General features: G+C 41.7%; 1 protein-coding gene across 1 annotated transcript in view; it reads right to left on the reverse strand.

Annotated features, from left to right (window-relative positions):
• The window catches only part of GPC6 (glypican 6), a 552,892-nt gene that overhangs the window by 397,611 nt on the left and 137,081 nt on the right, over window positions 1-18,200 (reverse strand). The window contains exon 2 of the mRNA XM_075265383.1: window positions 6,402-6,560. Coding sequence (XP_075121484.1) covers window positions 6,402-6,560 — 159 coding nt within the window. The remainder of the gene's footprint in view (window positions 1-6,401; window positions 6,561-18,200) is intronic.

An 18,200-nucleotide genomic window follows, 5' to 3' on the forward strand; every position in this document is an offset into this window, starting at 1 on the left:
AGAATTCCATATTATAATCTCCCAGGTTCCCAAAATCTGAGGGTGTCCCCGATTTCTTATGGGATTAGCCAAGTGATGGCCCTACCTTCTGTGATGTGGGATCCTGGGGTCAGATGTGATGTTCCTGTTGCATTCAGCCAGTCTGAGGTCTGTAGGAATCTTCTCTTGTATTTTAAAATCCTTTTTCTGTTCTTATTTCATTTTTCTCTTGGGATGTTTTTAGTCTCGCTTAGTTATGTCTTCCATGGAGCCGATACTTCCTGGTTTTCGTCTTGCAGGTAGCTCAATTACAAGGTTTTACTTTGATGAAAGTCAGGAGCTCATGTTGGGAGATGCTTACACTCCAGTAGTCAGTAGTCAGATCAATAGTCAGATCAGATAAATAAATGCGCTTTCAGAAATAAATGTGGAAGAGCTTCCTGCTGTGCCTCTTGGAAAAATTGGCTCCGTACCTGATGTATTATTGATATTAAAATCTAAAATACCTCTAAGTATATAAAGCATAGTCATTGCCAAACGTTGGCTACTGTTCTAACTTCTGATTTACTAATATGTTGCCAGTTCAATCTTTTGGATGGAAAGCCTTCTTAATAATTGCTGCTTTATATCTTTGTACACAAATATAAAAGTGTCATTGTGATTAATTTTGTGCAGACATTTTAATGGCATTTAATGATAGTTCCCCCTTTAAGTATAGCACAAAAATCACTGGATCGTGAATTTCAATAAACTTAATATTTGAAAAAGAACAAGAAGCCAGTTACAGCTCGCAGGCCTAATTGCAAGGTTGAATAAATTCCCTGGTGATTCTAGATTACTGTCACAAATTTGTGGCAACAATTTAATGTTCTTTTTTCTGGAAAATAAATTATTTCCATTCTGTGCGGGCCAATAATAAAGATCCATTCAGCAGTAGGCTAATATGCACACTCTAAGCATTAAGCAGCAGGGTTTTTTTTACATTATGAGCAGTAAGAATCAATTTTATGTTCAAAAGAGATTTTTTTTATTGTTTCTGTCCATAAAAGTTCTTGAGTTGCGAGTGTTATATCTCTTAGGAGATCTGGATAAATCACTCCACATGGTGTAATGACAATTTATTATAGAAAAAATATATGATGTTTACTTTGCTCTGTTCCAGCACTGAAGTGCAATCTTGATAGACATTTTGATTTCTGTAGCTTTAATTTATGACAGAAAAACTACTTCAAAGAGAAACATTATAATGACTTTGTATAAGTGTCAATTAATGTTTTTGGCCAATGTGTAAATTAGCTCTTGTGAGATTTCAATACATTCCACAGACTCAGAGACCATGTATTTCATGAAGTTAGAATTAAATGTATCTATCATTACTAAGCATAGCATACTTCCCTCCGGACTACGGCAATTTGAGGAGTTTGTCCACTACATCACAATCACCGATATGCCACTAATATTGTCTGTTCAGATACTATCATAAACGGAGTCAATAAAACTATCGACGATGAACATTTCATCATCCTCAATTTGAGGAATAATGTTTTCAGATGAGTCTAAGGTCAGGAATGAATACAACTCATGCAGGGAGGGTTGTGTGTTTTACATAGAGCTGAGAAGAATGAAAAACTTCAAAGGTCCATCAAGTACAACCTATTCCTTCCATGACTAAGGGGTCATATCCCCGAAACGCGTAGGCTTATTCGTCCTTCTGTCCCGTCTGCACAAGGACATATCCATCGACTGCTTTTCCAAGAACAATATATATATATTTTTAACTTGGAGCATGTCTCCACAATAAAATTTGGAAATTTTTTTAAGAAAACGTATCATCCGGCGTGCTGAGACTACTTCAATTTGTTGCTTCTATTGTGTCTGTGCCGGACATGACGTCCCGGGCATCCGGATGACTACAAGCACCTACTACTCCTGCATTAACAGTAAGAGACATTTATCATTTTTGTAATACGGGCTGAGACAAATTTTTCTTCTTTGCATATATTCCTTCCATGTTGATCTAGAGCAGTCTTTCTCAAAGTGGGCGATAACGCCCCCTTGTGGGCGCTGGAGACCTATAGGGGGGCAGTAAAGGGCACAGAGAAGATTGGGGGGCATTGAAGCGGTTTAGGGGGGCGATGGCTAATTTAAAGGGCTGGTATCATAACAATGATTCTATCTATACTGCTTGTTAATGTGGATTTAAGACTTTTCCTAAATACACTGCTTCAGCAAAACTGCTTTGTTTGTCCACTATATTACTTTATTCACTTCATTATGGACACTAGCACCTGGCCCCCTGCTCATTGCTGAGGGAGCCACATGATGTAGCTCCCTGCTGTGTGGGGGGAGGGGGGGCTGAGTGTACAGAGCCAGCCTGTGTCTGCACCACACATACACATCACATACACATCACCTAGCTCCCTGCTGTGAGATAAAGGGGGGGGGGGTGGAATAAGTGCTGCTTTCTTATATAAAGCAGTCTAAATCCTACTGGGCTAAAGGACCTGGTCTCTCTGTTCACTAGGATAAAGCTTTATTATATAGAGCAGGCTGCTAGTGGGCAGAGGAGCCAGGTCCTTTAGGAAACTCCGTACAAGGTAAATCCTAAGTCTACAGGACCTTTTGATGACATCACAGGCCCTTCAGTCATCCCATAGGATCACGCTGTGTGGTGGGCGGAGCTACATGGTAATTTAGGGGCGGGGCTAATTGACGCGAGCAAACAGGAAGAAAGAAGATTTTTAGGCAGCTTAGAAGGCAGATCAAGCTTCATGAGGCTATCCCTTTAAAATTGTTTTTTTTTTTTTGCTTTTAACACAAACTTTACTGCTCCTTTACGCTTAACACGCGTTTCCTCATGTAATGCCATCTAGGGGACTAGACAGTAACTATTTCCTGTCCAAAAGTTGTCAAACTGTACCATAGATGGCGGTAAGCTCCAATATTAACATAATGACTGCGATTGTGATTCTTAAGATGTAGTAAAGTAAAAAAATTTGGGGGGGCGCTAGAAAATAATTAATTCTCGAAGTGGGCGGTAGACAAAATAAGTTTGAGAACCTCTGATCTAGAGGAAGGCAAAATAAAACCCATGAGGTGGGTCGCAACTGGCTCATATTAAGGAAAACATCATTTTCCAACTCAAAATATGGCAACCAGACTAAATCAATGGTTTAACATCCCATATCCAGAACCATAACTTGTAATACTAACTTTCCAGATCAACTTTTTCAATGAGTCAACCATCACAACATTGTGCAACAAAGAGTTGTATAGTCTACTTCTCTTACAAGAAATAAGCCCACATATGATGAAGGTGATACACACTTTACTAAAAACACAAAGGATGCAAAAGACCCTTTTTAATGAAGACCTGTTGCCAGGTTTCAAAGCCCAATGACGTAACTCATCTGATAGGCGCTGGTTTTGGTGTTTTGTTTATTCAAATCCTTTCAAATATAAGTCTGGTTAGTGTTTATAGAAATGAGGGTCTATTGGTCAAATTAGGAGTAACACTGTAAGTCACAAGTTGCCTTGTAGCAAGGAGTTTTTATGCTCTCCCCATCTTTGTGTGGATTTCCTCCCATTCTACAAAGACATACTGATAGGGAAAAAAAAGTACATTGTGATCCCTATATGGGGGTTCACAATCTTCCTAAAAAAAAAAAAAAAAAAGAAAGAAAAAAAAAAGAACACATGCACACTTAGTCCAACTGATTAGTAGATGGCACTTTCAGCCAAGGAATGTGTGACTGGCCAGTCTTTGTTGTGTATGGGTTTACAGGCTTGGATTGTAAAGCAGAATATCTTTATTTTTTTTACATTACAAAAGCAGCAAGAACAACTTTTATGCTATATTTAGTCCATTATATACACTGGGAAATGTAATATTAGAGGATTTTGTGAAGTCAATGTTGTTGGAATCTTTTTTTTAGTAATTTGTGCTAAATCTATGAAATGTTGTATGCTGTTTGATACATTTAGCACCTATTGAAGTCTTACAATTCCGTCCAGAGGTTTCTCCTCTTTCTATGCCACCCCCTTAATGTGCTCTTACTGAAGGTTAGTCACACACACTCTCCTACCCACATTTCAAAATTGGAGTGAGATAAACAAGTATTATGTTGCAAATAAGCTCAAAAAGTTTCAAATATTTTTTTTGTGGGTTTTTTCACATGAGAATTCTGGATTGCAGGGATTAATACATTTCCCTGACATCATATCACATCACACAACTGTCATCTGAGGAAACATCAAGAAGAAAGCTGTGTGGAAGAAAGTAATAACAGGTAACACACATTGTGCATTAACCTGCTGTAGACAGGAAGACAAGACAACAAAAGCCGTGCAGCTCAGGAATGTCTTTAATAGAGATGAGCGAACGGTAAAATATTCGATATTCGTTATTCGTTTCGAATAGCCGCTCAATATTCGACTATTCGAATGAATATCAAATCCCATTATAGTCTATGGGGAAAAATGCTTCGTTTCAGGGGATCCCACCATTCGACTTAGGAGGGTCACCAAGTCCACTATGACACCTCAGGAAATGATGACAACACCTCTGCAATGCAACTGGGACAGCAGGGGAAGCATGCCTGGGGGCATCTAACAAGCCCAAGTCACAGTTTTACCCCACTATCACAGCCTATCAACTACACACTTTCCACACTCAAAAAACCTCTATCAAAGTGGGAAAATACATGGAAACCTTCTTTCCTCTCCAATTGGATGGACAGAAACCCAAGTTTTAAGCTAAAGAAACATTACCAAGCACCCCTTTAAATTGCGTTGCCCATGACAACCACAGATGGAATAGGCAATGGGAAATCCAACACTACCCACCCTTAACTGTCATTGTGGATGTGTGTGTATGTGTGTTTATGATGCGGTAAGACCTTCCAAAATTCACTTTTCTGTCCCTTAACGTTAGCCCTTCCAAATTAAGTTACAGGCCCTTAAGCTGAGCAAACCAGCAGAGATTGAGGCCCTTTAGGTGACTTCAGCCTCTTACCAGCAGAGTTTTAGGCCCTTTAACTTATTTCAGCCTTGCACCAGCAGATTTTTTTGCCCTTTGGGTGAGTTGAGCCTTCCACCAGCAGAGTTTTAGGGCCTTTAAAATTGTTAGCCATTAAAACGGTGGTTCCAGAACCCGCTTAGGTTTTTGGGGTACACATCAGGGAAATCTGGATTGAGCGTACATAGCCTGACTGTATTTCTGTGTATCCCACTTAGGTTTTGGGGTACACACCGTGGATATCTGGATTGAGCGTACATAGCCGGACCTATGGCATAAACAATGATAGAAGGATTGGCTCGACCGGACCTAATTGCTCTGTATCCCTGTTAGGTGTTTGGGGGGAAACCCTGTGGAAAGCTGGGTTAAAGGTATAGAACTGGACTGAATTGCTATGTATCCCTGTTAGGTGTTTGGGGGGACACCGCCTGCAAAGCTGGGTTGAGGGTATAGAACTGGACTGAATTGCTCTGTATCCCTGTTAGGTGTTTGGGGGGACACCCCGTGGGAAGCTGGGTTGAGGGTATAGAACTGGACTGAATTGCTCTGTATTCCTGTTTCGGGGGAACACCCCATGGAAAACTTGACTCCTCTCCCTGCAGTATAGCTCTGAAAAGAGTTGTTGTTTTTCTTCAGTTTTTCCCTGCCTACTAGAAGCTAATCCTCTCTAGACCTCAGCAGCACATCTGTCCCTACGTCTACAAGCCGCAAAATGACACGAAGATGGCGCTGGCTATTCTTATAAATGGGAGGTCACATGTTTTCGGCAGCCAATGTTTTTTTTCCAATTTTTTTCAATGCCTCCGTTGTCGTATTTCCTGTCCCACCTCCCCTGCATAGTTATTGGTGCAAAAAACACGCCAGAGAAAGTTGGAGGGGATACAAATTTTTACTGCGTATGCCGCGTGGTATTCGATGGAAACAAATACCTCGAACGGCCTGATATTCGATTGAATACCTATTCGATTGAACAGTGTTCGCTCACCTCTAGTCTTTAATATTAGTTTAGTATTCTTTCAGCTCTCGCCTCTAATTCCCTACCTGTACAATACTGCTGCATTTAGCAATAGGTGTAACCAATATCATGATCTTGTAAAAATATTCAAGCTTTATTAAAAGTCACATTGAAAACACACAGGGTATACATCCACAAAATTTGGCCTGGTGACTCTGCCCTCTCTTTATGGTGCACAGACAGATAAATCCCTGGGATAACTGCACCCATTTCTTGCATCGTTGTGACCTGATATGCACATTTGTCCTTTGTCTATGTTACTGCTACATAGAATTGTAAAAAAATTGGAGGAAATTGGATTTTAAAACAAAGATAACTAATAAAAATATTAAGTGAAAAATAATCACAGATTGTATCTATTGCAAACTATTTTGCTGACAAATCACTTACCATCAAATTTTCTATGCCACAATATGAAGGTGGTGCGGACAAAATGACTTGTTTCTTGAACAAGATTTTCAAACTCCAATTTACTTTGCTGACTAAGTTTATTTTCCATTTTAGTTGTGCAGCATGTATATTCCTGAGGACATACTCGAAGATGTTCCCCTGTCAGAGAAAAGAAAATACAAGAGATATTTCAGGCATTATCATTTTGTTACCGCATTTATCGTAGTCAGCAGCAGAATTAAAAAACATTCAATTCATAAATTTGTATATGTGAAATAGTTTTATACATGAGAAATAATAGTGCATTTTAGGTTGACCTGACCCGGCCTTTATATGGCTGCATTTTACCATCAGCACATGGATCCCTCTTGCCCTGTTAGGTCCCATGCAGATGAATGTCTGAGGTTAGAAAAATGAGAATTGATGGGGACAAACACATATCCATTTTATCATGAAACTGTTTTAAATAAATGAAGTTTATCCGTATTTTTCAACAGATGACAAAGTAATGAAAAAAACAAACATTAGAAACGTCCAGAAAATTGATGAAAAATGTGTCACATTGATGCAAAATGGATGTTACATGGACAATTTCATCCATTTTTAATGTCTGTTTTTTTTCTCTGTTGTGTGCATGTGACCATACCGTGATCTTAGGGTAAGTTCAGACTGGGTTTTTTCGGGCCGGAGCCTGAGGCGAAGGCTGCCTCAGGTTCTGGTCCAAAAGCTGGGTAGCTGCGACTGAAAGGCAGTGCACTTGCAGCATCCAGCCGTGCACTCCACTCCAGATTAGGCCCAATGAATGGGCCCAGTCTGGAGGAGGGAGTGTCTTCAAGCCTAATTGCGAGGCGACTCAGCCTGAAAAATGAGCACCTCTCTTCTTTTTTCCCAGGAGCCTGAAGAAACGGCTCCCAGAAAAAACTCCTGATCTGCTCCCATTGATTTCAATGGGAGCCATCTTTTTGGTCAGGATTTTGAGGCGGATACAGCCTCAAAATCCTGACCAAAAAACTGTGCGAACTTACCCTTAGATCATAGATTTCTATAGTGCTCTAAGCTTTTTCAGTAGAATTGCAGGGCAGTGACATAACTAGGAATGGCGTGGCCCCAAGGTGAATGTTGGGCTCCCCTCTGGAGTGCAGGAGAGGTAAGTAGCAGTGTTTTTCTTATGTTCCCTCACCTCTCCTAGCCCTCTGATCATTATACTTGGGGGTCTGAAAAGATACTGGTAGCAGTGTTTGTGGGTTTCACGAGCCTGCAGCCTTATTTACCGATCCCCTCTCCTCTCACAGCAGCCTCCGTAGAAGGGGAAGGGCCTGCGGCCATGAACAAGAGCGAGGAAAGGTAAGTAAATAGTGCCCGTTACCTGCTGGAGTGTAACGTCCTATTAAAAAAAATATATATCCCAAGCCCTTTGGCATCCCAGTAGTTATGCCCTTGTTGCAGGGGAATCTAGTTGCTTATTATGATAAGAATGCTAAAATATCATATTAAGACTTTAAGATTTTTTGTCAATAAAGTTGAATATTTTACAATTATAAATCAAATACAAATGATTCTCTAATATTTATATGTAATAGTTTTGTATAACATACAAGCATATGAGGATGTGGAAATCTTTCTTTAAAATTCTAAATCTCATCACAATTCTATGTGATAACTATAAAATAAATTGTCCTGCAAACAGACTGGTAATTGGATAACTCTTCTGTTATTGGGCTTCCCAGAGGGACCATTCATTTTCAATATTCTCTGACCCAGCTGTCCTTGTGAATCATTCATAGAGGTTGAGTTGATGGCAAATACATACCAAATAATACTTAAGAGAGAACACTGATAGACAGCCCTTGGACAACTTCCATCTAAGTCACTAAATACTATAGAGTTGCTTTATTTATGTGTTATACAATAGATTATAGTGGCAAAGTTCTAAAAAAAATAGTCTATGTATATGACTTTTTAGTATGTTTATTGACACTTTAATTTTACAAGAAAGGAAATTGTGTAGATTGAACCCATTAAAGACAATTCTTATATTCAAATGAGTATTGGAGATGTGATGGGTGTTTTTTTTGTTGTTTTTTTTAACGGTCGTCACACAGCTGTATTAATTTCACTGGATTTCAGTGGCTATGAGGATAAGAGACTCCCAGCTATGTATTTTACAATTGTGTATTTTGCCTTGGTGAATTATCACTAGGGTTGAAGCCGATCTTGACTTTTCAGGATCGATTTTGAAATTCGATTTCCGATCATTTTTCTTTCGAACCTGATCTCCATCCCAATTCCGATCCCAATGCAAGCCAATGGGATTTTTTTACTAATCGGAGATCGGATTTTAAAAACATTCCTATTCACTATACAGCATGGAACATAACAATTGAACGCTTTGTTAGAATCCACGCTGTGTAGTGATTTTTTTTTAATCACTAAGTAGCGAGAGGATTTTTTAAAAATCCTCTGGCTATTTAGTCCCCCCTGGAGTCCACTTACCTGCAGAGATGGCTGGTCCGGAGCCCGGTGTTCTTGTTCTTCTTAGCCTCGTTGCCCCTGCCTCCCAGGTTAGGAGAGTGTGGGCGGGTACTGGGAGGGGAGACGTCACGTCTCCCCACCCTGTACCCGCCACACTCTCCTAAGCCTAAGCCTAAGCCCAGCCTTCTTCCTAGGTCTTTAACACTGACTTGGAAGGCGGGGGCAGCGAGGCAAAGAAGACCAAGAACACCGGGCACTGGACCAGCCATCTCTGCAGGTAAGTAGCTACTAGAGATGTTAGCTATTCTCCCATGGAAAGCAATATGTTAAAAAGCCTCCCATTGATTTCAATGGTGAGCGATCGTATGCCGGCACCCATAGAAATCAATGGGATCTGTTTTAACGCCGCTCATTCTGAACGAGATTATGTTCAGAATGAGCAGAGGGTATACTCAGTGTGAAGGCTAACATTGTTAGCTTTTTCCACAATGCTTGGCTAGTAGCAAAGCATTGTGGGAAATAATCACCGATCTCGATCCCACCTAAAAAGATCGTGTTCGGAATTCCGATTGCGATCGTGAAATTTTCTCGATCGCCGATCGGAATCCGATCTTTTCCCGATTGCTCAACCCTAATTATCACCTGTTCAGACTCTACATACAACCTGTGTAGCCTCAAGAATGTTGGATGGCTGCTCTGTAATCAAAGCTTTGTTGTCCCAGGCCGAACGCCATTAACATACCTGGCTAGCCTAATTATCCCAGCAAGCGGGCATCTAGGAGTTGCATACTTAAAGATCTCTGACTGAATACACAAAATCCAGACGTGGTGTTTGGTAATGTGGTATCCTTTAGGCTGCATTCACACAGAGTAACGCCAGGCGTCATTTGTGTGTAATTTGTGTGTCTTTTACGGCCGTCATAAATCGTTTACATAGAGTTCTATAGGAAAAGACGGCCGTCATTTACAGCCGTCACTTACGGCCGTCATTACAATGACGGCCGTAAATGACGGCCGTAAATGACGGCCGTCTTTTCCTATAGAACTCTATGTAAACGATTTATGCCGGCCGTAAAAGACACACAAATTACACACAAATGACGCCTGGCGTTACTCTGTGTGAATGCAGCCTTATAGTGAATAAGGGCTATTCAAATGAATGATATTTTGATGGACCATTCACAGACCATCAACATATAAATTCTGCTCTATATTACATACACAGCCTTGTATTAAGAATCCATGAAAATTGCTGCCCCACAGGTGCAAAAAAAGGCTGTGAAAAAATATGTTTTTCAGAGCTATTTTGCACCTGTTGGCTACGGCTTTACTCACATGTCTCCATAAACAGTCGGTGCTTTTCATGGATAGCACGCCACACTGTTCAGTTTCAGATGGTGTGCTCTCCATGGATGATCCACTTTTCACATCTTGTCAGATCATTTCGCATATTTTGAATGTATCTGGGTCTGTTTATTACAAACTTTCATTGATGTGATGAATCCAAGATGCATAAGCATCAGTGAAAAAGAATGACATGCTTCTGTTGTTTTTTTGTAGACAACTTAATCGTCCTTATGTGCCACTTATAGAGGACTATTTACCACCTTCAACAAGTCCAGTTCTTTACATCATTTAATAAGCGCTACTTCATTGATTTTGTAAAAGTTGGAGTTTATTCTCCAGCCCCTTCCATTCCCGAGCAATCAGTGCTTTTAGTTTTGGCACCTGCTATGCTTCTTAGACTCTGTACTCTGGGCAGTGTCAGGCAGGAGCAGGTAAGGGTTATGATTCTGAGCTCTGACACTGCCAGACATTGATTGCAACTCTGAAACCCCTTCCTGACACTTCCCTCCTGACATTACAGAGCTTAAATAGCACATCAGTCATCAAAACTAGTTGCCTGGGAATGGTTGAGGCTAGAGAGCAATTTCCAACTGTGCTGGAAGGAATAAGTGGAGTAGTGCCTATTAACAGATACTAAGAACTACCATTGGAGGAAGTGGTGAAAGGTTCTCTTTAATTGTGACTACTCCTTTCATGTTTGGTAAATACTTGAATTCCACATGATATAATAGTAATTACATTTTTTAGAATTTTTAAGTTGCGTCATTCCTCTATTAGGCAAGGTTCACACTACAGTCTGTTGCTTTGATTTGTCAGAGGATCAAAACAACAAACTACATAATGACTGATAAGAAGAGAACACTTTTCATTTGCATGAGTCATGATAGTCTGCAGTATTACATACAGAGATAGAAGGTTTCTTCCCTGTGCATTCAGTTATTTTAGACAGAAGGAAAAAAGTAACCAGCAACATGCTCATAAATATTGACATAATGCAAGGTTATGAGAAGAGATCATCCAGAATTGGTGCATCATAGGGAATGCCATTATTTGCTCAAACAGATATGTCACAAGTAGTGACAGATTCTCTTATAGGACGGATGGAGCCTTCATTCTATTTACTATGGTTTTTTTGTAAGCTTATATACTGGTGCTATTTGAAGACTTTGTTAAGAGCCTTTTTTTCTAGTAAAGTTATAGAAGTGTTTAATTTACAGGGTTTTTTAGCATGTGAAATTGAATGAAAAAGTATTTTCCCCTTTAATACAAACTACTAATTCATTCATATTGTATATTCTGTGCTACTGATTTCTGAATATTTATACTGTTTGCAAGGAATCTGTCGCTGTTGCCCATTGCCACCAATTTCAGCTTTTGATTGGTTGCTACATTGACAACACAGGGGCTAGCACTATAGCCTTGCAGCACTGGAGTCCTGGGTTCAAATCCAGAACAAAGACAACGTCTGAATTGAGTTTGTATCTTCTCCCCATGGTTGTATGTGTTTCTCCCACACTACAAAGATATTCTGATTAACTGATATTGTGAGCCCTACTAGGGATAGAGATGAGCGAGTAGTATTCGATCGAGTAGGTATTCGATCAAATACTACGGTATTTGAAATACTCGTACTCGATCGAGTACCACTCGCTATTCGAATGGAAAAGTTCGATGCAGAACCAGCATTAATTGGCCGAATGCTATACAGTCGGCCAATCAACGTTGGTTCTTCTCCTACCTTTAGAAGTCTTCTCCGTGCAGCGTCCCCGCGGCATCTTCCGGCTCTGAATTCACTCTGCCAGGCATCGGGCCTGGGCAGAGCCGACTGCGCATGCCCGTGCTACAAGAAAATGGCCGCTTTGACTGTGAGCCCAGGCCATTTTCTTGTAGTGCAGGCATGCGCAGTCGGCTCTGCCCAGGCCCGATGCCTGGCAGAGTGAATTCAGAGCCGGAAGATGCCGCGGGGACGCTGCACAGAGAAGACTTCTCGGAGGATCCAGCCCGGCCCTCACTCGTGGACTTGGTAAGTATAATTTGATCGAATGTTGCCTACCCCTGAAACGAGCATTTTCCCCCCATAGACTATAATAGGATTCGATATTCGATTCGAGTAGTTGAATATTGCGGGGCTACTCGAAACAAATATCGAATATCAATTCACTGACGGGTATTCTACTCAAAATATTTTGTATATACAGCTGAGGGAGTAGAAATATAACATAACTTTTATTTTTTAATATATTAAAATTGTGCCCATTATAGCATAAAATATTCCAATAGGGAGATTCACTAACCAATAAAGAGATTAGGTAGATATGGCTTCTATCTCTTTGATAAAGTGAAACTCTCCCCTTTATCTTTCCAATTGGCAGGAAAAAATAGATAAGTATTCCATTTGTTCAGCAGGAATTGGAGCAGCAAGAGTTAATATGCAGCATTAGCTCCCAACTGTGCTCAGAGGTCTGACCAGGTAATGATATAGCCAGTATAAAATGGTTAAGCAGCTGTCCTATCTATCTTCTGGTTCAATTTAACTGTATTGTAAGTCCCTGAACTATTATATGGAGAGAAAACTATTTCCTAATACCCTCTATACGTATTTCACTAGCTGATATTCTAGCTCATCAGGAGGTTTTTCTAAGGAAAGATGAAAGCTGCAGTGAAAACTGCACTTCCCACGTCCTTGGTGGTAGGACGTGGTATTAGGTTAGACTGCCTAACCTAATACCTAATGCCTAACAGTCTAACCTAATACCACGTCCTACCACCAAGGACGTGGGAAGTGCAGTTTTCAAAGGGGAGAGTTTCACTTTATCAAAGAGATAGAAGCCATATCTACCTAATCTCTTTATTGGTTAGTGAATTTCCCTATTGGAATATTTTATGCTATAATGGGCACAATTTTAATATATTAAAAAATAAAAGAATATCGAACATTTTACTGTTCGCTCATCTCTAACTAGGGACAGTGAGTGATCACAATATACTGTATGTAACACAATGCAATATATGTAGGTTCTACAGAAACAAACAAAATTAATAATACAAAGGCGATTTTGCTTTTAGATGGTTTTAAAAATCTCCAAAAAATATTGTTTACTATCTCAAGTTATAGTATATTCTTCTAAATCCCTTAAAACTTTCTTAAAGACTACAGACAAGGATTAAGTCAAATGGTAAAAATGTTTTTTTGCGAGTAGAATAAAATAGATAGAATCTAACCAAATTTCCATTTATCATGTTTGGTCCAATCTTCTGATCCATAAAATCTATATTTTGTTTTGCTTTTATTTAATAAATGAATACAAATAAATATAATGATTCCAACAGAAGACAAGTATAAAGATGGCAAGAAAACCTTAAGTGCTTACTATTGATCAGTAGAGATGAGCGAACACTATTCAAAACAGCCGTTTCGAATAGCATGCTCTCATAGAAATTAATGGAAGCGGCTGGCACGCAGACTTTGGCGATAGTCGGCCGCTTAACCCCCCGCGTGCCGGCTACGTCCATTTATTTCTATGGGAGTGTGCTATTCAAAACGGCTGTTTCGAATAGTGTTCACTCATCTCTATTGATCAGTACAACTTCAGCATGGTTGCTAGTTCATAGTCTGTTTTGGGTGAATGCTTCATAATTAGAGATGAGCGAACACTAAAATGTTCGAGGTTCGAAATTCGATTCGAACAGCCGCTCACTGTTCGAGTGTTCGAATGGGTTTCGAACCCCATTATAGTCTATGGGGAACATAAACTCGTTAAGGGGGAAACCCAAATTCGTGTCTGGAGGGTCACCAAGTCCACTATGACACCCCAGGAAATGATACCAACACCCTGGAATGACACTGGGACAGCAGGGGAAGCATGTCTGGGGGCATAAAAGTCACTTTATTTCATGGAAATCCCTGTCAGTTTGCGATTTTCGCAAGCTAACTTTTCCCCATAGAAATGCATTGGCCAGTGCTGATTGGCCAGAGTACGGAACTCGACCAATCAGCGCTGGCTCTGCTGGAGGAGGCGGAGTCTAAGATAGCTCCACACCAGTCTCCATTCAGGTCCGACCTTAGACTCCGCCTCCTCCGGCAGAGCCAGCGCTGATTGGCCGAAGGCTGGCCAATGCATTCCTATGCGAATGCAGACTTAGCAGTGCTGAGTCAGTTTTGCTCAACTACACATCTGATGCACACTCGGCACTGCTACATCAGATGTAGCAATCTGATGTAGCAGAGCCGAGGGTGCACTAGAACCCCTGTGCAAACTCAGTTCACGCTAATAGAATGCATTGGCCAGCGCTGATTGGCCAATGCATTCTATTAGCCCGATGAAGTAGAGCTGAATGTGTGTGCTAAGCACACACATTCAGCACTGCTTCATCAAGCCAATACAATGCATTAGCCAGTGCTGATTGGCCAGAGTACGGAATTCGGCCAATCAGCGCTGGCTCTGCTGGAGGAGGCGGAGTCTAAGATCGCTCCACACCAGTCTCCATTCAGGTCCGACCTTAGACTCCGCCTCCTCCGGCAGAGCCAGCGCTGATTGGCCGAAGGCTGGCCAATGCATTCCTATGCGAATGCAGACTTAGCAGTGCTGAGTCAGTTTTGCTCAACTACACATCTGATGCACACTCGGCACTGCTACATCAGATGTAGCAATCTGATGTAGCAGAGCCGAGGGTGCACTAGAACCCCTGTGCAAACTCAGTTCACGCTAATAGAATGCATTGGCCAGCGCTGATTGGCCAATGCATTCTATTAGCCCGATGAAGTAGAGCTGAATGTGTGTGCTAAGCACACACATTCAGCACTGCTTCATCAAGCCAATACAATGCATTAGCCAGTGCTGATTGGCCAGAGTACGGAATTCGGCCAATCAGCGCTGGCTCTGCTGGAGGAGGCGGAGTCTAAGGTCGGACCTGAATGGAGACTGGTGTGGAGCGATCTTAGACTCCGCCTCCTCCAGCAGAGCCAGCGCTGATTGGCCGAATTCCGTACTCTGGCCAATCAGCACTGGCTAATGCATTGTATTGGCGTGATGAAGCAGTGCTGAATGTGTGTGCTTAGCACACACATTCAGCTCTACTTCATCGGGCTAATAGAATGCATTGGCCAATCAGCGCTGGCCAATGCATTCTATTAGCGTGAACTGAGTTTGCACAGGGGTTCTAGTGCACCCTCGGCTCTGCTACATCAGATTGCTACATCTGATGTAGCAGTGCCGAGTGTGCATCAGATGTGTAGTTGAGCAAAACTGACTCAGCACTGCTAAGTCTCTGCATTCGCATAGGAATGCATTGGCCAGCCTTCGGCCAATCAGCGCTGGCTCTGCCGGAGGAGGCGGAGTCTAAGGTCGGACCTGAATGGAGACTGGTGTGGAGCGATCTTAGACTCCGCCTCCTCCAGCAGAGCCAGCGCTGATTGGTCGAGTTCCGTACTCTGGCCAATCAGCGCTGGCCAATGCATTCTATTAGCCCGATGAAGTAGAGCTGAATGTGTGTGCTTAGCACACACATTCAGCTCTACTTCATCAGGCTAATAGAATACATTGGCCAATCAGCGCTGGCCAATGCATTCTATTAGCTTGATGAAGCAGAGTGTGCACAAGGGTTCAAGCGCACCCTCGGCTCTGATGTAGCAGAGCTGAGGGTGCACAAGGGTTCAAGTGCACCCTCGGCTCTCCTACATCAGAGCCGAGGGTGCGCTTGAACCCTTGTGCAGCCTCGGCTCTGCTACATCAGAGCCGAGGGTGCGCTTGAACCCTTGTGCACACTCTGCTTCATCAAGCTAATAGAATGCATTGGCCAGCACTGATTGGCCAGAGTACGGAATTCGGCCAATCAGCGCTGGCCAATGCATCCCTATGGGAAAAAGTTTATCTCACAAAAATCACAATTACACACCCGATAGAGCCCCAAAAAGTTATTTTTAATAACATTCCCCCCTAAATAAAGGTTATCCCTAGCTATCCCTGCCTGTACAGCTATCCCTGTCTCATAGTCACAAAGTTCACATTCTCATATGACCCGGATTTGAAATCCACTATTCGTCTAAAATGGAGGTCACCTGATTTCGGCAGCCAATGACTTTTTCCAATTTTTTTCAATGCCCCCAGTGTCGTAGTTCCTGTCCCACCTCCCCTGCGCTGTTATTGGTGCAAAAAAGGCGCCAGGGAAGGTGGGAGGGGAATCGAATTTTGGCGCACTTTACCACGTGGTGTTCGATTCGATTCGAACATGGCGAACACCCTGATATCCGATCGAACATGTGTTCGATAGAACACTGTTCGCTCATCTCTATTCATAATGATAGTTTCATGTGTTCAGTTACAGCTACTGAACTGCAATGTCTTGTGTCACTCTCTTCTCTACTGCAATCAATGGTTTTCTATAGGACCTGCTGGTGTCAGATTCAGCAGCTACACAAAATTGTACTTTGATGGCAATGTTATCATTCACTACATGAATTTGTTAAATATTTGTAAATCTTTGGTCAGTGACTAGTTTGTCTTGTAAGCCAGTTTTCTACATTTTTTGCACGTCATTTTTACTTAAAAAATTGGCAGCTTTTGTCAATTTTATGCCAGTTTTGTAAAAAGTAGACAGAACAGGGCTGGGTTCAATGCGGACCAGAAATGCCTCAATCCAAAAGACTTACTGTAACTTGAGGCAAAAAACTGGGACAAGTAATAGCTAAAATATAGCACAGTGCCATAGATTACGTACTTAAAATCTGTCTTAATATATCATAATACATCTTTTTTTGTATTTCTTTGTTGAATTTGTGTATTTTTACAGGGTTTTGGCTTTTTATTTTTTTTTTGTTTTAAGCTACATTCATACAACAGATGTCACATGGCAGCATTACATTCAATGTCAGTGATTGTAACAGACCAATAAGTCATTTCACAGATCTCTCCATACATTATGGGGATAATGTCACTCCTTAGGGAGAGACCACCTTTTCAGTTGTGTGGAGACTTATACAGCCATAGTCGCTCCACTGCAAGGGAACGTGGGAAGAATATGCAAATCTGTCTCCCAAGATGTAAACAGGGAGACAGTGCCTCTGTTATGCTGCCCTCTATTGGGAGGCACCCTGAACATCATGCCTGACTTTCCCAGAAGGCTTTACTGCATAATGCGGGGTTATAACCAAATCAATTTCTCAGCTATGGATGGCACCATTTCTGTCTGGTTGGACTTCATCAGCGCAGCCTAGAGAGAACTGATTTGGTAGAAGTGAGAGGCTGAGAGACCAGATTATGGGGATAATGTCACTCCTTAGGAAGAGACCACCTTTTCAGGTGTGTGGAGACTTATAGCCATAGTTGCTCCACTGCAAGGGAACGTGGGAAGAATATGCAAATCTGTCTCCCAAGATGTAAACATTTCTAACAAATCAGTTCTCTGTAGGCTGCGCTGATGAAGTCCAACCAGACAGAAATGGTGCCGTCTGTAGCTGAGAAATTGACTTGGTTATAACTAGAGATGAGCGAGTACAGCACGCTCCATAGGAATGAATGGATGCACCTAGTACTTCCGCTTTGACGGCGGCCGGCCGCTTAACCCCCCACGTGCCGGCTATGTCCATTCATTTCTATGCGAGCGTGCTGTTCAGATCGGCTGATCCGAACAGTACTGTCACGGAGCAAAGGTATACGTCTTCCTCCGGAGGATATCTTGAATCAACAGGGACGCAAGAGGTCGGGAGACAACAGCAATTTATTGTAATCCACAAAGTTAGTAGCCGGCGGCGGTCACATCAACCGTAATAACAATAAGTCCACAGAAGTCACAATCCAATGATAACTTTGGTTCCTTGGTCCTGTAACTAAATCTTGGCTCTCTACAGAGCTGTGCACAGGCCGGCTAACTCATACTAACTCCAGCTACATCTATATACTAAACTGTTACTTCCTATACCTGGGGGTGGGAAGGGCTGAGCCACAGATCCTTCCCCCCTCACCTATGCCAAGGAGAGCAGAC

The sequence above is a fragment of the Leptodactylus fuscus genome, chromosome 2, assembly GCF_031893055.1.
Source record: "Leptodactylus fuscus isolate aLepFus1 chromosome 2, aLepFus1.hap2, whole genome shotgun sequence".
Lineage (NCBI taxonomy): Eukaryota > Metazoa > Chordata > Amphibia > Anura > Leptodactylidae > Leptodactylus > Leptodactylus fuscus.